Genomic DNA, 24542 nt, shown 5'->3' on the forward strand with positions numbered 1-24542 from the left:
CTTCTACGCGCATGTGGCCTTTGCAAAATGTTAGTCAAAACTTTGATGTTGGTTTTCCACCATTTAAAAAAAAAAAGGGTGATTCTTTAGCTCTAGATTGTGCAGATATTTAAAATTATTTGATCGAGAAATCCAACCATCCAAGTCATGATTGTCGAACGGATGGTTAAAAATAAAATAGCCGGTCAATAGAAGCCAAAGGGAAGAATCTCTAGGGATGTGCCAATGGCCAAGAATTTCTGACTTAGATGATCCTAACCATTTGCCTGTTGAAACATGGTTTCTCCTTCTACTGATTGCGTACTGATAGCGCTCTGTGGGCCCCCAATAATATATATGTATTTTATCGAAGCTGTGCACACACACGCACATGTACAAGAGAGAGAGAGAGAGAGAGAGAGAGAGAGAGAATTTCCTCTTTTATATAATAGATATGCTTCACAGTTACGTAAAGTGACACACGTGCAAAAGATCTAAGCCATTCATCAGTCAAGACCTAATAAAGAGAAATTATGTACCAAAAACTAAGAAACTACACTTTTAAGGAAAGTACACGTGAAAGTACCTATGTTAAATCTTGATCGTTGGACTGTTTTATTAATACATGTATGTAAGATCCACTCGGACCATTAGATGTATAATCAAGTAATAGGCCTAGTATCAATAAATCAAGCTAACCAGTTATTCAAATGGGCCACACCAATGAGAATAATTAGGAAAGAGACATCCACCCTTGATTTTTACAGCGCCAATCACGACGAAACTTTGAAATCTATTCCAACCATTAGATGTCATACCAAAAGTAAGCCCAGGTCCCAAAAATCAGATTTATATATCATTCATGTGAGCCACACTAGAGGAAAGTGTTTGGAGGGTGAACCTTTCCATGTACACTGATTCCAATAGCGTGGTCCTCTTGAATTAGGGATGGAGATGAATTTTGAGAACTTACTCTAAAATGGAGTAACATAGGGGTTGATTTTACATTAACGCCATGATGGCCCACTCAAGCCCCGGCTGCTAAAATGAAATTAGTAGGCAATGCAAGCACTTACATTAATTAAGAAGAAAGTTTTCATTAAATGCAAACCTAGTTGGACGATGTCCAACAAGTTGTGTGTGAGCATTACTCCTATATATATATATATATATATATATATATATATATATAAGAGCATAAATCTAAAAATGGAATTGAACAACCACCCCTGAAAATTACCTAAGGTTCATTGTGATGTTTATTTTTCATCCAAAACTTTTGTAGCCCTTAAAAAGCTTTTAAGTGTGAGTATTCAATCACCACTCTTTACTTATGGCGTGGTCCATATTAGATTTTGATCTTATTTATTTTTGGGATTATGGCATAAAATAGTCTAGAAAAATGGATGGATGGCTTGAATAAGATACATAAATCATGGGGCAGGTAGATACTTGATAGGCAATTCACGTCCAAGAACCATACATCTTTCATGTCCCGAGAACAACTGACAGGAAAAAATTGATTCCATCCTGTGAAAAATCCTAACCGTCTCTATCTGCGATGATGGAATGGTAACTGCCACTTCTTCAAGCTGTGTGGGCCCACCTTGATGTGTTCGTGCCATTCAACCCATGAAACGTCCAGATGGAACGTGGGGTCCACCGAGACAAAGAGATGCCAGAACTAAGGGGTCGTTTCGCACCGTGGATCTGAAGGGGTTTTAAATTGCCTTGGTTGTTTGGCATATAAAGTAACGGGGGTTGCAAATCCAAGGCGTCTGAGGTATGCAATACACTATGAGAGCTTAGATTACACCTAAAATCATTTCAATAGTTACAGGTGTGCTATGTGTGTCACTGTACACTATCATTTTATTGGGCACATGGCCTACTAATGATGATCAGCACTGTCCAAACATTGTCCAACACCATCCAAACACTATCTCTATTAATCAACGATTAAAAGTCATTGGTTAGTCACTCTGACATGATCTTGTGCTTGCGGTCCGTTTGAGACTTGGAATTTCATCGTTTTCAGGCAAAGTGTATATTTCAGCGGGCTTATCACAATCATAATGTCAAAAATTATATATCTCACTAATTAGATATATAAAAGTTGATTTAGTAATTAAATTAAAACCCCTGTAAATACACCATACATGGGTAGTTTTGAATTAAAGTTGATTAACACTCCAAGGTGCCAAACACATTTTGAGGATTGCAAATTCAGGGGGTTTCAATCTTGGAGGTTCCAAATCCACGCTCCCAAATCGGCCCTAAGGGTATTACCAAACTTAGGTGGATCACACCCTGATCGACGGGGTAGACCGAGTGAAGGATATTTCGTTTCAATACAGAGGTCTTCGCATCGATTTCCTAGTGGGGGGTGGCTAACTGTGAACTGGAAGTGAGCTAACCAAAAAACAAAAGAAGCAGAGTTTGGATTCCGTATAAACATGCACAGCACGATCATAACGGGAATGGATAGGATCCATAGATCAGCATTATCTATGAAAGGTGGGCCATCCACATTGATGCCTGCGGACGCCGATTGCATGTTTAAACTGCCCTTTGGCGGTGCGTATGTGGGCCCCACAATAATGTATGTGTTTTATCCACGCCGTCCTTTTATTTTGCCAGCTCATCTTAAGGCACGAGCCCAAAAGCGAGGAAGATCCAAATCCAATCACAGGCGAACCAGACCCCACAAAACAATAGTTAGTGAACGTCCATCATTAAAAACTTCCAGGGGCCACAAAAGTGCTGGATGAAGCTGATATTTGTCTTTTCCCTTCATCAAGGTCCGTGTGAATTTATCAATAAATTGGATGGCCAATAAACATTACAGTGGGCCCTAGGAAGTTTTTAACGGTGGGTGTTCAGTCACAATTGTTTTATTGTGATGTAGTCCATTCAAGACTTGAATTTAAATCATTTTTTGATTAAATACTTAAATCAATTATCCAAAATGAATGAACGGTGTGGATGACACACGCACATCATGGTGTGCCCACAAATCACCGTCTTTGGCGGCGTGGCTACTGCCAAGGTCAGCATGCAATCCGCGTCATGACGCGTAGAAGATGTCCGATAAAAGCGCGGATACGCGGATACGGTACTACCCCCATCAGGACCGAGCTAGAGACGGACGGTTCTTTTAGAGCCATGTGGGGCCCACTTTGATGTATATATTTTATCTAAGCCGTTCAACCATTTTGACATATCATTTTAGGCCTTGAGCTTAAAAAGCTGATATATTGAAAGCTTAAGTGAACCACACCACATGAAACAATTAGATTAAATTCATAAGTTGAAAACTACTTTGGGAAGGGAAATAACCCTAACGGTATGGTACACTTGAGCCTTCAATCTGCCTCTTGTGGTATGGTATACTTGAGCCTTCAATCTGCCTCTTTTTGGAACCATGCTCTAAAATGATCATCAAAATGGGTGGATGGCGTGGATAAAACATATACATCACGGTGGGCCCCACAAATCCCCTTCAGCACCGTCCGTCTCTAATTCGGTCCGGTGGGGTAGTACCCGGCCCTACGTGGTCCGACGATCACGATCATGTTAGCTTTTATGTACACGACGTGTCCACATGGTGACCACTCATTGCGAAGTGTGCAACGTGATATCGTTTCGCCCTTTTCGGCGGATTGGGTACAACCCGGCCTGTACAGAGCTCGGGACAGGATGGGGCTTTGATGGACCACACGATGTATTGATTTTATCCAAACCGTACATCCATTTTTCTATATCATAGAATGGTGTAAGGAAAAATATGAGGAAGATATCATGCTCAAGTGGACCCCACAGTGGGGATCAAATGCCTGCTGTTGAAACCTTATTCGGCTCACGGAAGTTTTGTATCAAGCTTATATTTGATTTTATTCATGATTTTTTTTTTCTTCATCCATGTTTTCTTCATCCATGTTCAACGGTATGCATCATTATAACCTCTACTTCCTGTGGTGTGGTCCTATTAAGATTTATATCTACATAATTTTTAGGCCTACGCTCTAAAATTATATGAAAAAATGAATGGACGGTGTGGATAAAATCATGAATTACGGTGGGCCCCTCAGAGCCGCAGCTCGTCCCGAGATTGGTACAGGCGATGGTAGTACACAATCCGCGTTTTCTAGGCGGTCCAAGTCCATCCCGAAAAGGAAAAAAGAAAATCTCAAAAAAGATTTGCAAATCCCACATGCAGCGCACGTGCCAAATCGGAAATTTTGTCTGACATCTGACCAGTGCATGAGTTGGCCCTCAGCGTAAAGATGGTCATGGTAAAATATCAAGCTGGTTTACTCATCAGTCAGGATGTTTGTCTCCGTTGAATCTGGACGGTTGGAAAGTCATAAATGGGTGTACCACCTTATGGGTGGATCCACATCTTTTTAGTTTCGTCCTCTCCAACGAAGGAGCCAAGCATATGCAGATACGGTTTCTCTTCAAGGATCCAAGACGTTTATATAATGGGCCTCATCGTGGATGGAAGATATATAAAAAATTATCACAACTGAACCATTTATAACCATAGATTTTGGATAAGATAAGAAGACTGTCCATATTAAGAATAAAAGAATCAAAAGATCAAATAGATTAAATATTCATGTAAGAGAGATTTTTCTTTCAACATATCCAAAATTTAAGATAAGGTCTATAATATGAACGGCTTGGATCAGTGAAATATGACTCAAGATCCAACGGCTAAAGTCACGTGTGTCTTGTAGCAAACTTCAAAAAATCATCTTCGAACTTTCATCTTTATCAATTATTCTTGGCGGCCCTGTCGAGGATTCCGAAAGTGGATTAGAATCCTATTCGTAGGTACATGTGCCACAGAGTCACACGTGTAAGGAATATGTTCCGTTCATCACGCAAGCCTCAAATCTTTCTGCCATGGAATAAGACGTGCCATTTCACTAGGTGGGACATGTGTGCAACTGACCCACGATAGATATTCAATGTTAATCACAGCCGATGAACGAACCGGTTCTTTTTGGAGATCATTGTACATAAACGTAAGGGCCATTTTATGAACGGTATAGATATCTCACGTGTAAACATTCTTTCGCATGTGATGACTACCATCATTAAAATCCTACTCGCGTGAGTAGCCTTTCCACATTCCGTGTACAAGGCGTGATTCTCGACTAGGGGTGTACATTGAGTCGAATCGGGTGAGCTGGCCTCTGTTCGACTTGGCTCGGCCACCGGCTGACTTCAGCTGGAACTCAGCTCGGCTCCATCCTCGAGCCTGGCTGGCCAACTCAGCTCAGTTCAGTCAGCAATTTAGGCTGAGTTCAAGCCAAGTTCGTCATTGAGGCATTTCCACAAACACCTGAACTGTAACTTCAAAATTTCATTGTTTTACAATCAAGGCAATAGTTTTATAGATATTTTATTAAATACCTTCTAAGTAACATAAAAATCAAGAAAAACAAAGAGAAAAAGGGTATTTGTTTCATGTACATACCTTCCTTGCCACCAGCTACATTTCGTTGAGTTATTTTATCAAATAGATCGATTCGAGCTGGATTCGATCCGAGTCGAGTCGAACTGGGGTTTGCTCGAACTCATTTTCGAGTTAAAAAAAATCAGCTTGACTCGAACTCATTTTCGAGTTCAAAAAATGAGCTTGACTCGGCTCGAACTCAGCTTCAAACTAAGTCCAATCGAGCTTTTTCGAGTTGAGTCGAGCTAGCTAACCGAGCTAGCTCGGTTAGTGTACACCCCTATTCTGGACTCTTTTTAGCTTAGAGGATTGCCGATTGGCAGCAGGCAAATGCACGAGTAAACACATGCATTATGCGCGTGCTAATCAGGTCACAGGTTAAATCGAATTGCTAATAACCAGGGAAGCATTCAGAGTGATACTGTAAATAAATAAAATTTATTTCTTTTAATACGATTGCTTAAATTAATATATTAATTTAAAATAACTAAAGTAATTAATTCTCATACTTCCAAGTCAATAAATAATCCAATCACATAAATTATAATAAGTATGTCATTCGAGTAAGTAGTCTATATTTGATAGCAAACTTTATATGTTACAAGTTAACTGCCTAATTCAAATCAAGCATTCATAGAATTCTATCAATCAATCTCATAAGTATAAATAAAAATATATGCAATTTACAATTGTAAACACAAGCATACATAGTGGTTCGATTTTCCTACTCCACTTTCGGTGAACGCACTATGTCTTAGAGTGTACTGGTATTCACTATCGAAGGTTTTAAATTAGGTTCACCTCTAATTTTTATAACCCTACATAAGAACCTAATGTACACTTTCACCAGAGACTCTTACAAGAGACTTTAGTTGGTTTTCTATCAGTCAACCAATAGCATTAGTCCTAATCTAATGACTTATGTTTACTCCCATCGAAGACTCCTACGGAGATTAATATGTACATACTCATGTCCGATGAATTCGGACATATACAAGAATTTAGGTCCTACACAAGAACCTATCGAATTTGGGTCACAAACTCTTACCTTTAATCTTACACAAAAAAGATGCTATGGACTCACTAATTGACACTTACTTATCGAGTTTAGTCTATTTGATGCGCCTTTTTGGGTTGCTTGATCGATGCTCTCATACGATTTAATCAACTCCGTTATTGCTCATCCGATCGTTGATGTCGATGCTTTATCAATACTTTAGCAACCAGATCAAACACCTTGCATGTAATGTTCCATTAAGGTGACCAAGGCGATGTGAAGTTGAGTGAATCTTCTACAATATATGGGAATATTGTAATTCATATGTGATTCACCTAAATGAGTGTTCTATAGGATTTAGACAATGATTTTATTATGAGTTCAAGCCTAATCTCTAGAATAAGGTAGATATTAAGTTTATATTCTTCAATGAGGTTAGAATTGTCTTTTAGGTAGTGAATCATAAGAAAGATAAGTTAAATCTCATGGACTTATAGGCTTAAATGTGAGATATAAATATAAAATTACCTAGGCTTATATTACACTAAAAAGTCATCATATTGCTAAAGAACCAAATGTCATTTTTATAAGAAAATTGATTTGCAACAGCCAGTTAACAACTCTATCAATTTGATCGAAGGCTATTCGATGGGATCGAATGTTATTCAATAAGATTGAACAGACTATCGATCCATCGAGAAAATCTAGGATTTTATCTGTCAGGTTGCTAGACTAATTCTTCGATCGGATCAAGTTGTCCTTCGATTCCATTGAGTTTCATCGACAATCTATCTATGGAATCAATGGCTATTCGAAAATTGTTGTTTTGAGTATGTAATTTCACAACAACTTCATACTTTCCTAGCCTTACTTATCATATTTCAATTAGACTTTTAAGGTTAATGGATGATCAAACAAGGTTCACCTATTTAACCATGATCATCTAGAGATCTAGGGTTGTTTTGGGTTAAGGGTTAAGGTCACCAAGGTACCTCATATCCCTGTTTTTTGTTCATTAATCCTCATGTCCACTTATGCCTTTAATATTCAGCTTTCAAGGCTTGATCGACTCCCTAACACAATAACTCACATGATTGAAAACAAGGTGCACAAATAAGTACACTAACAAATGTTATAAACTCATTAAGGGATTTAATTAACATCAATTTGTTGTAGAGATTTGCATTACTACCATTATATAAAGGGATAAATAAATATTTTTCTCTTAAAATGTATCGCAACTTAACCAAGGAATGACATAAAAACTTATTTTTCCCATTGAACCCAATTCTTGAGATCTCCAGTCCTTAGATTGGGTTACCATTTCCAGTAATTCATCTTTATATGCGCTTAAGTCACATCTTTCTCAATGTTTTCCAGACATTTTCTCTAACTAGAGCTTTTATCAAAGGATCTATAATATTTACATTAGACTTAAAAAGTACAAAGTGATTACACCATTTTTTAACAATTGTCTTACACAACTATGTTTCAGACGCGTTTGTCTATATTTTCCATTATAATACTTGTTATTCGTTCTTCTTATGACAGCTAAACTATCACAATGAATGGAAATAAATAGTACTGGTTTTATAAAAAAATGTATATCTATTAATAAATTTTTTATTCATTCAGCCTCTTCACCAATTGTTGTCAAATCAACTAGTTCAAATTCCATCGAGAATGAGTTATACAAGTTTGATCTTTTAATTTTCATGAAACAGCACCACCTGCCATGGTAAAGATATAACCACAGGTAGATTTATCTTACCTCCTCTGGCAAGATTATCTTTAAGATTACAAGTAATAATAGTAATAATAATAAAACAATTCGAAAACACAAGAAGAAAATCGTAGAAAGGCACAAAAGTTTTCGATTTCTACCACTGCGGAATGATCTGAAACCCTAACCCTAATCTCTTATAAAGTAGACCTAATTACAACATTTATAGTAAATGACTCGTTAAGAAGAAATAATCTTAATGTTAAGATATGACCAATAAATGAAAGCACATTATGGAAACGGCCTTATCAAGTGGGCCAAATCCGACAACCAAGATAAAAAAAAAATAATGAACCAAAAAACTTTTTGTAAATACGAGCAAAACTGAGCCTATAGAGGCCAATCCGGATCTGATTGCATCCCATTGTCGAGTTAGCTTTCCCCATCAGATTGGGTTTGCGCACATACGAGCTTAGACATAATTCAACACACTTTATAAGAGTTTATAATGAACAAATTTATATAAATTCTTTTTCTTGTCTCATTCCATATGTGATTAAAGAAAAAACGTCACGTAGCTTTTTCAAATTACCAAAATTTTATTGAAATACATATAATAAAGTTGATTTTTTTTTTTTTTCCATCATCCTAGTCTTTGTGACCTTATCAACGAGTTGGATGGTAAAGAAATATTATTACGGGCCTTATTAAGCTTTTATGACGGGTCCGATCACCACTGTTTCCTATAGGGCGGTCCACTTGATATTTGTATCCGACTCATTTTCAGGCTCCTGACGTAAAATGAGCTGCCAAAATGATGTAGCAGCATGGATATGCAATACATACATCAAGGTGGGCCCTGTGATCAGGGCCGCACCGTGTAGGGTGAGACTGGGTCACACCTCATCTGGCCCATTCCATTGGCAAGCTATCTGGGCAATTGGATCGGATAAGGTTTGACCCAAGCCCGACCGGTTTAGTCAAATGAGCCATATTTGGTAATAAGTCAAACCCTATGCACGTTTAGGTTGGCCTAAAACAGGGGTCGTATAAGGGAAGAAGTCGGTTGTCCACTTACAAATTAAAAAATCGATGATGTGGTACTGATGTTGACGATGATGTGGTACTGATGCCGACGGAGACCGTCGCCGTCACGCTTTGATAAAGCTGTCTCTCGTCTCTCAACCTACACGTGTCACCCGCGAGCACTGCCTGCGGAACGCGGATTCGGTGAGATAGGGAAGCACGGAATTTGGTGAGGCCGTGACCGTGGGACCCACCTAGATGTATGTGTTGTATATCCAAGCCGTTCATCCGTTTTTCCAGATAATTTTAGAGTAGTAGAAAAAAAAGGCAGATCCAAATCCTAAATGGAACACACCACATAAAACAATAGTGATTGAACGCCTAATGTTAAAAATCTTTGTAAGGCCCACCGTAATACTTATCAGTAAGGTCACAAATACATAAAAGAAAGGAAAATAAAAATATCATGGGTCCAAACTTTTCTAACCCACGAAATCACAAGAAGTTTTTAATGTTCAATCACAACAAATACTAGCCATCCAAAACTTTCGAATCGGGCCTCTAAAATGAGTTGGAAAAACGGATATACGGCGTGGGTATACAACGCATGGAAACGGATTGGCTACTCCCCTGCCACCAGCCAATGGCTGATGGTCATAAAATAGCTCAAATTAAAAAGGCGGTCACTTGAAATAGCTCATAATCACGCGTACTGTTTCCGGCTGCCTATGATGCTTGATACGCGGGCACTTGAAACAGTACGCGTGGCATAAAATAGCTCAAATTAAAAAGGCAAAATAGATCTAAAAATCAGATTAGCTGAATAATCCTAACCTTTGATTCGTGGATTAAGGCCATTGGATATTTTTCGTTTAACCGTCCAACAAATATCCATCCATCTAAGTGGTCAATTCATTTCAAAAAATTGGCTTTGGTTTACCATAGTAGCTAACCGGGTACTGTTTTGGACAGCCTGAATAATTCGAATGCCACGTGTGCATTTTCTAAGAAATTTCTAACTGCCTGTGTATCATCCATCATAGTCTGCCAGAGTATTGAACTATTTCTCTTATAAAAGATCTTTGGATCTTTGCCCCCTCCCGTCGTGAAAAACGAAACGAGGGACATCTCCAGAAAGAGAGAGAGACGAAGGGAGAGAGAGATGGACGGCATCGAGCATCGTACGGTATCAGTGAACGGCATAAACATGCACCTGGCGGAGAAAGGCGCGGGCCCCACCGTTCTCCTCATCCACGGCTTCCCCCAGCTCTGGTACACGTGGCGCCACCAGATCCACGGCCTGGCAGCGCGCGGCTACCGAGCCGTGGCTCCAGACCTACGCGGCTTCGGCGACACCGACGCACCACCGTCCGCTGCAAGCTACACCGTCTATCATATCGTAGGCGACCTCATTGCCCTCATCGATCTCCTCGGCCAAGATCAGGTATCAAGGACGGATCAGGACCGTCCGTTTCCCTCCCCATGCTTCCTGCTTTTCTTTCTAGGCCGTTATCCCATTCAGACATAGTACTGCACCACCTTTCCCACCAAAATGGCACTTGTATAGTACATCAGTCGCATTAAAGAATAGGCCCCACCAGAAACATCGCATTCGGAAAAAAATAAGAGCGGTTCTTTCGTTAGTCGAGCCACACCGTTGGCATCAATGGACAACTGACGATTTGACTCGACATATATACGTTGCAATCTAATGAGTGAATCAGCTTGATTTTAGAGAAGGACGGTTTTCATGGTTGGACGTATCGTTTCCACGGTTCTGATTTCCTAGAAAAAGTGCCACGCTGGGGGAATAGATGCTGTGGTTCCATTGCCTGTAGGTGTTCAGCTATCTATCAAGAATACATCCTGATTCAAATTATCACTGTAGACGCTACCTTTTATCCAGCTTCTTTTCTCAACGGCCCAAAACTTATCTTCCCAACTTAGACCTTTCACGTACGGACAGAGTATTTGAGGACGAAAATACCCCTGCTTTTCAGCAAAAAGCAGCTGAAAGTAGGAGTATTTTCGTCCTTAAATGCTCTGTGAGTAAGTGAAAGGTCTAAGTTGGGAAGGTAGGTTTTGGACGGCTCAAAAAAAGCTGGATAAAAGGTGGCGTCTATAGTGATAATTTTCACCATCACGTAAAGACCTTGCCATTTGAACCGGAGTGATCTTGGAATGATCTAAACCGTTTAAAAGGAGTTTCTCACTTTGTACGGTGGATGGAAAAATTAAAGCTATCCATTGTGTTATTTCGACTTTTGATAATTTGGATTTTTTTTTTTTTTGAACTTCGAATATGAACGGTCACGATAATCTCTGTGTAATGAAAGGTTTGAAATATTTAATCTAATAGTAATCCAAACTGGGAAGCGGATTCCAGCCACGGGCAGATCTGTGTGGAGGGCCCAATGTGATGTATCTGTTGATCCATGCCGTCCATTCCTTTTCTCAGATTATTTTAAGGCATGAGCCCAAAAATGAGTCAGATCCAACGCTCAAGTAGACTGTTAGTGCTTTTCACTTTTATTATTTTTGTCTATTTTCTTGCTCCTTTGGACATGTTAATACCTTTTCTTTGGTGGTTCAGACTTTCGATTATCTTGAACTTTTTGGTTACTCTCAACAAGATGGGCCTTTGTTATAAATTCTTATTCTAGAAAATGTCTATCACAATTTCTTGCTTCTTTCTCAATCTGTAGATATATGAAGGATGTTGTCATCCAAGCTCATGTTTTTTCTCTAATGCTTTACAGAATTTTAAGATGATGAAAATTTCTCAATGATTACAATAGCTTTGGAATGTCTTTTTGATAACCATACCTTCGGATGATATTTCATGGGCGATCTTTTGTAGATCATGCACTTGATCTAATATAGATTTATCATCTATCATTTTAAAATCAATATAGCGATTGATGACATATTTCTTACTTCTAGCATCCTCAGCTTTGATTTTTTTTTTTCGACGTGATCCCATAGTTCTTTGGCCGAACAGTAATGACAGTAGATATCATAGTTAGCATTTTTATCGTGTTGAGAATATAATTTCAACATAGATAGTCATTGTTCTTCCATTTAGAATGTTCAAAAGATGTCGTTGGTTCATTTGCCTCAAGTGATGGAGCAAGATCTTTGATGACATAAATAAGCTTGAGGGTAGTGAGATAGAACTCCATTTTTTATTGTTACCTCTTAAAGTTCGAGATTTTGAGAGAACGTCTTTAAATTGTTAGTTCTAATAAAGAGATACAGTAGAAAATTAATATATCACAAATAAGAAATAATAAAAGATTTATCTGGAGAACTTAAGCACATTATAATCGACCTAAAGATAGATTTGCCTTCACAAGAAAGATCCCCCATGCATTAGGTCTCAGCAACTTTACATCCGAGATACAACAACTCTCTTCCATGATGAACGACTTGAATCAGGTGCACACACGATTTAACTCACACAAACTCAAGCTAGCTCTTTCTGATTTGCCCAAAAGAAATTGCAAAGAGAAAAACTCAGAAGAGAAAAAAAAGTGAAGGAGAAGAAGATAGATTTTTTGTGTATGGAATATGAAGATGAGAAGCCTTTATGAATTAATGACATGTTTGTTTATGACGGCTCATTTCTATATAGAGAAAAACAAAAGTGCCCAAGTCAAATAAAATACATTATACCACATTGCGATCATAGCCACGACCCCCACGCGTGCCTGTGCGAGGTTGCTCCCATGACGTACTATTGGTTCCCAACACAAACAGTAAGAGAGATTTTAATATAAGTGCTTTCTCTTCCGAGAAAGATTTTAATATAAGTGCTTTCTCTTCCAACTTCCTTTCTGATGTGGGACTAAAACAACATTAGGAACTAAAGAGGGATAACCAACACTAGAAGACAAAATATGGAAAAATAAAAGTTGAAAGAACCAAGTTTTTCCTAATTATTAAATCCAATTTTTCTAACAGACCCAACTCCCTTGACTTAGAGTAGGTGGAATTTGATTGAATGGAAGGTTGTTGCAATAGGCCAGGTTTAGTGGGGGCCACATACTGAAGGCTAGAAGGTTGTTCAGTACCCAACCGGGCTTATCTCTAACAGCCTGTTATCCAATCGAATTCTGCCAAGTGAGGGGAAAGGGAGCTTGATTAGGTGTGAGTGGTACCCAATTCACCGAGTGGTTACCCCAACACAAAGAATATCCTTAATGACTGGACTCCGTGGGGTCCACCATGATGCATGCATTTTCTCTACACCATCCATCCATTTTAGCAGCTCATTTTAGGGCATGAGCCCAAAATTGAAGCATATCTAAAGCTTAAGTGGACCATGCTACAAAAATGATAGGACATATCCAGAGGGCCACTCCTGAATCCAAGCCCCTCTCGTATCAATTCCATGTACTTGATCTCCGTGGGTATGAAACATAACTCATATGTTGCTCGCAACGAGTAGTCATCCAAATCATACTCTCTCCACATGTGCCAATGTGGATGTGAGTTCAAGATCGATGTTGTTCATCGGATGCTCTCCACTGTTTATGCTATGTGGCATTTTACTTTTAAATCAAACTATCCCTCTGCGTTTCATGCACTATTGCTCAACTTATACTGGCTGGTTGTTTCTACCACACATGATTAACGACTGAGTCTTTATTGTTGGGGTCCCTCTTCATGTGGAGGCGGGACCTACATGTGTAGGCTTAAGTAGTCTTTTATTGCCACATGTGTGTGGGGGTATTTTGGTCTTTTGGCCAAGCAAAGGAAATTGGAAAAAAAAAAAAGGGGCTTTTGCCTAGAGTTCTAGTAGTAACATTGGGGTTTTTCTTTCTTGGAGAAAGAGAGGAGAGAGAAGAAGAGAAAATGGGTTTTTTTAAGAGAAGAAGAACAAGAGCCTTCTACCACCGAAATCTCTGCATAATGGTTCGTGAGGGTCCATCCACAATGCCGATTTATTTGATTGTCTTCTCCAAGGGTTGTATTGGGGGTTTCTACAATCCTTAGTTGATGAGAAATCACTTTATTTCATTGTTGCTTGTAATCCGCCTTTTGGTGAAGTAGTTTGGGTATCTAAGAGAGATCTCTTGATGATATTGTACTTCCATTATTTCTATTATGGTGAATTTGTGCCGGACTAGGTCTCATGTTTTTTCCCTTCGCATCGAAGGGTTTTCCATATAAAAATTCTTGGTGTCTCTTGCATCCTACATGTTTGATGATTTGTTTGTTTGTATTAGAAGTGATTTTCATCCTTTAAAATCTTTTATATTATTAATCCCATTGATTTGCACATAGAAGGGAAAGGTGTATGGTTTCCCAACATTTATCACACGTGCCAGAGTAGGATTCTGGTGGCAACTCCCAATTGACATCAAATTTCTTGAAAGAGCAGGTGAAGACTCGTGATAATTCACCACCATATTTAAAATGGTATACATGGTAGAGTCGTACAACAATCCAGACCATCCAATCGCTGACCCAATCATGGATGGAGCATAACACAGTCATTCCCACCATAAACATGGTAGTAACCATCTGATACTTTCCCTTGGGAGCTCTGGCCATTTCACTTCTAACCATCAATTTCATAGGAATCAATTTAATGGCTACAGTTGGCTGATCCACGCTCTTTTAGAAATATGCTCCATCGACGATATACCCCAGGATTTGGATGGTCTGACTAGAGGTACATGAGTGCCATATGTGAGAAGGACGAGCTACTGCTATTTTCAAAATGGTGGCAAATTAGCATAAGAGTCAATATGATGGCATGATGTTGTGGTTGTGGTTGTGGTTGTTGTTGCTGTTGATTTTTTAGAGTATTGGTTACAGGTGTTCGTTGTTGGGCATGATTGGGGCGCAATAATGGCATGGTATCTGTGCTTATTCCGGCCAGATCGGGTTAAGGCTCTAGTCAACCTTAGTGTTGCTTTCTCTCGGCGCACTCCCATCAAAACCGTTGATGTGCTGCGGTCCATCTATGGAGACAACTATTACATATGTAGATTCCAGGTTCTTCTCCTTCTCTTCTTTTCTTTACTCCAACTGTACAATGCACATCTAAGTATATCTAAGTGCTTTACAATGCATCTTATTGTGGTTTAAGTGTTTCTAAGCATATTGCACTTAGACACATTTACAAATGCACTCAGGCACACTTAAATGCATTTAGATACACTTAAAACAAGCTTAGATGCATTTACATGCACTGGTACTCATGTACATTGTACACATGCAAACCTTTGTATTGAATGCTGGAATTTTCTTTCCTGCCTTATTCTTTCAATGCAATTGATATAATGAAAGGTGGTGTCTGGTGTTGCTGCTGCTGCTGCTGCTGCTGCTGCTGTTGTTGTTGTGATCATTGTCTTTGTTGACTCGAAATCCTCTACAAATATTTGTTGTAAACAGAGGGTACAACACCCGATGCTCGATGGGCCCACAGCTTAGGTGGGGCACACTATAGGGAACAATGAGAAGGGGTCGCCAACCATAGGTTTGTGTATGAGGCCTGCTACGTTATGTATATTCTATCCAACCCGTTTGTCGAGGGAGACTCACCAAGATAAAGAGACGCTGCAACATTCAACCCGACTCAAAACTCAGGCTGTCTACATCACATGGACTTGGGCATAATTTTCCATTGTTCCCTGTAGCATGGCTCACCTGAATTTTTGAAGGGTTTGGGATGGCTCACCAGATGGACAGAGTGGATTTTACACACACAATGAGCCCTATAGACAGATTATTGTACATGGTGCCTACAACAGCTGGACATGGACATGGTCCACTGAAAAGGCTTCATGTGTGCTATTAGATGTGTCCCTGTAGTGAAAAGGACAAAAGCGTTATTTCACCGCTAGAAATTTTTGTTTTTCATTGCAGGGCCTGCATCTGACAACCGCACATGTCGCTTTTTCATTGGGTCATGTTAGGGTTGCAGAAAAATTCTTACAACCTGCAACCCCAGTTTCAAGCAATCTGCATCCACAGCAAGAGTTGGAGGCAATTTTAATCCTGTTGTTGTTGTGGTGCCTTTATAAGATGAAGAGAAAGGATCAGCTAACGCCCTGGTACCATAAGCTTACTGTACTGCACACTTTTTCTTTCCTCCTGCAAATGAGTCGAATATATAGGAAATCAGAGCTGTTAAAAAGGTTTTCCTCGTCACGAGCATCTCATAAGGCTAGAAAAAATAAATAAAAATACTGGTGGGCCATACCATCAACATTAACAAGCAACAGACTATTTGTCTCTGCCTCGACATACACATTTGGCTTATGTCGTGAATGGACCATCTTGATTTTGATGTTAGGAAATGTTAATGATAAGTCTAATTGTTTCTACGCCTTGAATGCTCTCTCGGAAAAATATTGACTATGTTGTTAACAAGTTCCTCTTGAAATGAATATAATTTGATTCAATATCATGCAAGGCCGACAATATTAGAACTTAAAAGTGTTATTTTCATACGGACAAATGATGTGTTCAACCAACATTTTGAACCTTGGTTTTTATATTTCATTGACATAAACACTGCTTTTGTTATGTCGTAGGAACCTGGAGCGGCAGAAGCTGTCTTTGCTCGTGTTGGTGCTGAGAGAATGCTCAAGATATTTTTTACATATCGGCATCCAGGTCCGCTCATGGTCCCGAAAGATGGGTTTGGAGCTTGGCCTGATAAGGAACTTATCTTGCCTTCTTGGATGTCAGAAGCGGATTTTGGTTACTACACTGAAAAATTCAACAAGAAGGGCTTTACTGGCGGATTAAACTACTACCGAGCTTTAAATCTGTAAGTGATCTTCTAAGTTTGATTTAGTTGAATAAAAAACAAATCTGAAACATGTGCTCATATGGTACTGATACCACCACAACTTTTGGTGGCACAGGCTATTGTGGTCCATTGTGTTCTCCCTCTCATCATGTTGATCCAAACCTAAGGTGGGCCCAAACCTCAATTATATAAATTCACATGGTGTGGCTCACCTGAGTTTTATAATTGCCTGATGTTTTGGTGTGCCCATCCATCTTATTGGAGCGAGTTGTGGTGTTCATAGGCCCCACCCCATCTCCATCGGATCTATTCCCAGGTGTACCCTAAACAAGGACCTTTACTCTCCTCCAGCCATTTCGGGTTAAGATGTTAAATCATTCTCTTTATGAGAACAGTGCATTCCAAATTGTGAAGTGCCAGAGAAGGGATGTTACCATTTTACTGGAAAAATGGGTGTCTCACCTTCCTCTTTTTTTCTTTTTTTTTTTTTAAATTTTATTTTTTTTAATTCAATACTGAATTGAAGACGTGTATAAAATGAGGAGACTTTGACTCTCTCTTTTTTTTTTTTTTCCCCGGATTTGAAGAAAGAAAGAAAAAAAAAAAACTTTCTAACAATTACAAATTTTTTTGGTTTGGTCAAAAGGGTCCTCTAAATTTTCTGGTCTTCTCACACGAGTCCAGTCCAGAGTCTCAAACACGAGACCTCCCACTTTAGTACTACTTTATGCGGGACAATTAACCACTTGCTCAGAAAGCTCAAACTTAGAGATCATGGTGAATTAATCCCTTTATCTCAGAACCAAGGCTTTACATCACAGGGGTTAGGAACTCAGCCAAACTCTCCTCGTGGGCCCCACATCACATGGGTACCACCTCACACGGGCCGCCCACCCCGAGTGTATCCCTACATCCCACAGGCTACCCCACTCGAGTCCGGTATGATAATGCCCCTGCATTAACACGATGGATTAAACACAATTACGTGGCTGGCTCCCATAACAGAATGTTACCACAACAAGTTGTGGCAGTACCGGTGCCAGTACCATACGAGTGTCTCTCGAGGATTTCTCTGTTTGGAGGAAATTTGTTTATGGTTTTTATTTTTATTTTTATTTTTTAAAAAAACATGTTGTATGTGTACCATTACTTTCCTCACATTCTTTTGAAAACGATTTATGCATTATTCCTGACCTGCCATCATTCTGATTCACTGTAGATGTATGGCTTGCTTGATAAGTGGACCAGCTTGATTTTGCACTAAGTGATCCTTAAGTTGGCCTACCTTTTACATTGCCTGGATGCCCCACGCATGTCGTACCACATGTGGTGGGTTGCAAGTGAAAGTCACATACAATGGCTGAAGGTGACCTTTGGGTGTCCAAGCAAAGCTTGTGAAACAACAATAACAACAACAACAACAACAACAGAAATCTCATTTAGACTCGATCTCTTTTTATCTTTTAAATCAAGTTCATAATGCAAGATTTAATCAGTTTGAATCACCACCCAGTTGCATTCAGTTGGCCAAGTCAGTGAGCTGACTAAACGAATCTCGCCCAGTTTGGATTGAATCATGCTCATGAGCAAGTTTCTAAGAGACTCAGCTTGAAATCTCACAAAGTTGAGTCCACTTGACCGAGTTTCGATTCGAGTCACCACTGAATTTTAGAACAATGCTTCTGCCTTTGCTTGGTAACTTACATTTTGTGTGTATCCAGGACTTGGGAGCTCACGGCTCCATGGGTTCGTTTTCAAGTGAAAGTGCCCACTAAATTCATTGTGGGAGACCTGGACCTGACTTATAACAGTCGAGGTGCCAAGGAGTATATACATGGCGACGGATTCAAGAAAGATGTACCGTTCCTGCAGGATGTGGTCGTGATGAAAGGAGTGGCCCACTTTATCAACGAGGAGAAGCCGGATGAAATAACAGATCACATTTTTTCTTTCTTCCAGAAGTTTAATTAGCTTCTCTGTTTTTTATGTTTTCAGTAAGCAGATCTTATCACCTTTAAATAAAAGGACTGTTTTAATGAGCTTATACTAGTTTTCGAGTAGGAAGCTATGGAGAAGAGCTCAGGTATAGCTAATCATATCTCATGCAGTGTTCAAAATATCAACAATATTAGCGGTGTTGCCACCCTGGTGATACAAATACCGCTGGAAAATTGAAAATTTCCTGGTATTGCCATTATTACCATGTGCATCATCGATATATCAATGATATCGCCGTGACTCCAGTATAAAAAGTCTAATATTATCACAGACACAAGGATATCTTCTGGAAAAAGAAAAACTAAATCCTAAAAAACCAAGAAAATAAAAATGAGTGCTTTTGAGAGATTTTTATGAGGAATTGGGTTTAGGGTGGATTTCAAATAACCCTATTTATTTTTTGCACAGGTGCCTATTTGTCAATATATACGCTGTGTTTGCCAAGCATGCACCATGTATCTGTCTCCTTTTAACATTTACAAAAGAATTTCGTTTTATCATTTCAAATATACAGAAAATCTATCTTCTCTTCCTATTTATCATGTTTCTCTTCTTCTCCTCTTCTTTCTGTGTGAGTAAATTTGAGAGCAAACTCAAGCTTTTTATTAGTTGTGATTTGTGTACAGTTAATCTTGGCCATTTATCTTCAAAGAGAGTTATCGTATCTTAGGGACTTAGCTATTGAGACCTAGTGCACCGAGCACTTTTTTCTTATGGGAGTAAATTTGTCTTCAAAACACCGAAAATAAGGTGACAATAACGTACTTGTGCATGTGCCGTAGATAGTTGTAGTTTTTGCTTGGCATATGTAAGTAGTATTGAGGAGGCATATTGGGATAAAATCAAATCCGAGGATAAATAATGTCTATTCTCTCAGGTAGATCTGGATAAAATCAAATCCTAGGACAAATGATGTCCACTCTCTCTCTCTTAGATTGTGATAAAATCATTTAGAAGGACAAATGATGTCTATAATCTGGCTTGAAATGGAATTGTTTGTCTCATAACACATGAACACGCAACGAGTATCGAAAGCCAGAGCCATGAACCAGCTGTTCTTGTATTCTAAACAAGCGCACCCTCTCAACAACATGATATAATATCTATGTTGAATCTACATCGCTAGCCACTTCCCAAAGCCGTCAGTTTTCCTAACAATGAATGGACCTGACCCATGCCGGGTTGGGTCTTTGGGTTCAGCCCAAGCTCAAGCCTGATTGGCTCGATCGACCCATTTAATTGTAATTGGGTCGTGCTCTGTTTGACCTAATCTCATTTAGCACTCTCATGGTCGGGTTTATGAATGGGATATGGGGCTAAAGGTCTCTTGCCCAATCTAATAGGGATGGGAATGGGCCAGATTAGGCTAGGTCTGGGCTTAGCCTAACACTTGAGGCTTGAGGCCTGAGCCTGTCACAAGTGTAGCACAACGAGAAGAAGCTGAACCCTAAATTTTTTTAAAAAATGATAATATCCTTATTTCCCACTTAAATGTTCACAGTCCATACGTTATTCGATGATCAAATCAGCTACACATGCACAAAGAAAGAGACATTTTAAAAGAACGAAATCAATGGTCCATATAAGATTGATGGAATGTCTGAGGATTGAAATCTCATTTTCATACGGGTGGATTAGGCTGGGATGGATTGGGCTAAAATAGCTCGAGTTGAAGCCTGAATTGTAAATTGATTGGGCCATGCATGGAGGCCCAAGCCCAACCCACAGGTCATGTTTTTAGAGCCAAGCCCGGTCACTCGTTTGGCTAGGCCTAAACCACCTCAGCAGTGGATTGTAGCAATTGACCTGCCTGCCGACCTGACCCACTACAGCTTGTGTTAATAGGAGTGACTTTGTAGGAGAAAAATTCTATCGGCCACTTACCAATTCAAGATTCCATAAGTTTGATAGTGAGCATCAAGAGAAACGTCTCCGTCTTGTTATGATAGAGCCATCTCTCATCCTACACTTAGCACTAGCAAGCACTGCCTTGGAGAAGTATGGACCCACTTTGATATGTGATTTCATCTGTTTTGCCATATTTTAAGGCATGACACCAAAAATGAACAACATTCAAATATCAAGTGGACCACACCACATAAAGCATTGGTGATTGAATGCTTGCGGACCATAAGAGTTTTGGATCAAGTTGATATTTATGTTGTGCCTTCACTTAGGTCTGCAACCTTATTGGGTCCTTACTCATGCCTCAGTGGTAGACTTGGGGGTGCGAGTGCATGGGCGTGTGTGGGGTGCAAGTGTGTGAAAAAAAAAAAAGAGGTTTGTGGCTTTATTAACAGGTTGGATGGCAAATAAATATTATGGTGGGCCTTAATAAGTTTTTTTTATGATGGGCATTCAATCATCATTATTTCGTTTGGAGTGGTCCACCATATTGGGAAACCGCACACCATATTGGTTTAACAATATATAAGATTTTATAGGGCGCGGATTAGCTACTGACAGGTTGAGTAGCGAGCGTCGCTACTGAAGTGACGTCACCAAGTTCCATGGGCCCCACCATGATGTATGTTTTGTATCCATACTTTCCATCCATTTGGAGAGATCATTTTAGGGCAATATTCAAAGAATGAGTTAAATCCAAAGCTCCAATGGACCCCAGCACAGAAAACAGTAGGGACAGTGACCCCCACCATTAAAAACTTTTAAAGGCCGTAAAAGTTTTAGATCAAGCTGGTATTTGTGTTTTCTCTTATTTCATGTCTTTTTAAACTTTTGAACAGGTTGGATTTCAAATAAACATTATGGTGGGCCTTAGGATAGTTTCAACAGTGGGAATCACTCTCCCTGCTATTTTTTGTTGCGGGGTCCACTACAGATTTTTATCTGCCTCATTCTTTGGCTCATGACTTAAAATAATATCTCAAAATGGATGGACAGTGTGGATATAACACATACATCATAGTGGGGCCCACAGAACTTGGTGACATCACCTCGGTAGCCAACCCGCTACTCAACCCCCCTTTTTTTTTTTTACACACGCACACACACCGTCACACACTCACGCTAGTGGAATTTCACCACCTATGGGTACTCGAACCCTTGACCGGGAGTTGAAACTCCTAAGAGTCTACCACTCGAGCAAGAGTAAGGACCCGCCTCCGATTTTATTGGTGATAATCACTTTCAACACAAGTAAGCAAATCATCAAACACGTAAAATGCAAAAGATACACGGAAAATTATCTGATGTGAAGGAAAAAGTCACCAAATCTAGTCTAACACAAATCCACTATGTTAAAGATAATTGAACTATAATCATCGGGAGAACAATCTCTCTTGAATACCTAAACTACATCACACAAAGATAGATAGTAAGTAACAATGAAAGAAATGAACTTTCTCATCAACCAAGGATTATATTAAATTTTCTAATACAACTTTAAAGAAAACAATCGACAAAACTGGCATTGTGGATGGACCTTCACGATTTCGAAGATGAAAACACTTCATGTAATCAACAAGAAACTTGAAAAAAGAATGCACATTCCTCATCTTCCTCCACCAACCCTTCTCATTTTTTCCAAGAAAGAAAAATGTCCTTTTGTATTTTTTTTTTCTTTTCTTTCTATTTTAAAAAGAGAGAGAGATAGGCCAAAAGACCACAATACCATCACACATGTGATCAAAGAAAAGACTACTTAAGGCCACACATGTGGGTGCCACATCCACATGCGCAGGACCCCAACACCTGAGATTTTGATCTACTTCATTTTTTATGGGTTATGCCCTAAATTACAAATGGATGGACAACATGAATATACAACACATACATCAAGATGGTTTACGGGAGTCGGCGTTTACTCGTCCTCACTGAATCCCCTCTTGTCTCTCCACACTTTTTCTAAGGGCATGGCCTACCTGAGTTTTGCATTTGCCTCATTTTTTGTCTCATGCCCTATCAGAAGATGGCAAAATAGATGAATGGAGTAGATTTCTCACAAACATCATGGTGGCCCCCACCTAGCTTTAGAGCATAGGAACTTGCAGTTGGGTGTGGAGGTACAGTCTGTTTGGGTCTCCTATTATCCCACACGGCGATAGAGAGGGCTGCCTTTAATGGACGTGAATTGCCTATGACCTAAATTGTAGAAGTTCTTTCGTGGGAAGATAGGTGGAGCCATCATGATATTTGTGAGAAATCAACCTTGTCCAAGTTAAAAAAGTATCACAATCATATATTTCTTCTACAAGATGACGGACATAAATAGCCGCTATATAAAGTTTAGATTTTAAAGTTTAGGACCGAGTATCTCTAAGCTAGGAAAATATATCTCTAATTTGGAAAAATATTTACAGAATCAAATCAGTCTATATATGGTAGTACACAAACTTGGAGATGATTTTAGAATCGCATCAATTGTCAACACTTCCTCTCAAGTTGGTGCATAGATGTCGCTCATTCCCAACTTGTCGAGACTGTCATTAAATGCTCGACTTGACACGGCCTTAGTGAGTAGGTCAGTGAGTTGGTCTTGAAACGGAACATGAGGCATTTCAATAATCTTTGCTTCTAATTTCTCCTTGAGGAAATGCCTATCAACTTCAATATGTTTAGTTCGATCACGTTGAATTGGATTGTGGGCAATATCACAAGCTGCCTTACTATCACAATATAGTTTCATTGGACTGACGTGCTTAATACGCGGATCTTTCAATAAATTCCTGATCCACAATAATTTGCATACTGCCTTAGCCATTCCCTTGAACTTAGATTCAGCACTGGATAGAGCAACTACAGCCCGTTTCTTGCTTCACCAAGTAACTAGATTTTCACCTACAAAAGTGAAATATCCCGACGTAGATCACCTATCTTTGATTGCTCCAGCCCAATCTGCATCGGTATATCCTTTGACATCCAAGTTATCTCCTTGTGCAAACATAATCCCTTTTCTTGGAGATGACTTCAAGTAGCGTAAAATATGTGTAACTACATCCATACATTCTTTGCTCAGGGAGTGCATGCATTGGCTGATAGCACTTAGCGCATACACTAGGTTAGGCCGAGTATGCGCAAGATACATTAATCTCCCAACTAGTCTCTAATATCGCTCCTTGTTCGTCAGAACTTGATCCGGATATATGCCTAGTTTCACATTTTCTTCCATAGGAGTGCTAACTAGACTACACGTTGTCATACCAGTTTCACTTAATAGATTTAATATATATTTTCGTTGAGAAAGAAAAATATTTTCCTTTGACCTTGACACTTCAATTTCAAGGAAATATTTAAATAGACCAAGATCCTTCATTTTAAATTCTTAGGCAAGGTGATTCTGCAATGTATTCATTTCTTTTGGATCATTTCCTGTTACTATCATATCATCAACATACACAATAAGACAAGTAATCTTTCCTTTATTATGCTTTAAGAAGAGGGTATGATCTAGTTACTCTGTTTGTATCCAAAAATTTTCATAGACTTTGTGAACCTTCCAAACCATGCCCTAGGAGATTGTTTGAGACCATACAGGGCTTTTTTCAATCTACAGACATGTTTGCCATCTTTTGACTGCATATTACATCGAGGGGCAGCTCCATGTACACTTCTTCTTAAAGGT

General features: G+C 39.3%; 1 protein-coding gene across 2 annotated transcripts; it reads left to right on the forward strand.

Annotated features, from left to right (window-relative positions):
* The first annotated feature begins 10289 nt into the window (after positions 1-10289).
* On the forward strand, positions 10290-19007 carry LOC131231776 (uncharacterized). 2 transcript variants are annotated; one of them, XM_058228078.1, is made up of 4 exons: positions 10291-10636; positions 15019-15198; positions 16743-16981; positions 18685-19007. In XM_058228078.1, exons 1-4 carry the CDS (start codon positions 10355-10357, stop codon positions 18932-18934), a joined length of 951 nt encoding a protein of 316 aa, XP_058084061.1. In that variant the 5' UTR covers positions 10291-10354; the 3' UTR covers positions 18935-19007. The 2 variants fall into 2 exon arrangements, with proteins under 2 accessions (XP_058084062.1, XP_058084061.1); XM_058228079.1 differs by lacking the exon at positions 15019-15198 and having other exon boundaries at positions 10290-10636.
* Positions 19008-24542: the final 5535 nt, after the last annotated feature.

The sequence above is a fragment of the Magnolia sinica genome, chromosome 17 (genome assembly GCF_029962835.1).
Source record: "Magnolia sinica isolate HGM2019 chromosome 17, MsV1, whole genome shotgun sequence".
Taxonomy (NCBI): Eukaryota; Viridiplantae; Streptophyta; class Magnoliopsida; order Magnoliales; family Magnoliaceae; genus Magnolia; species Magnolia sinica.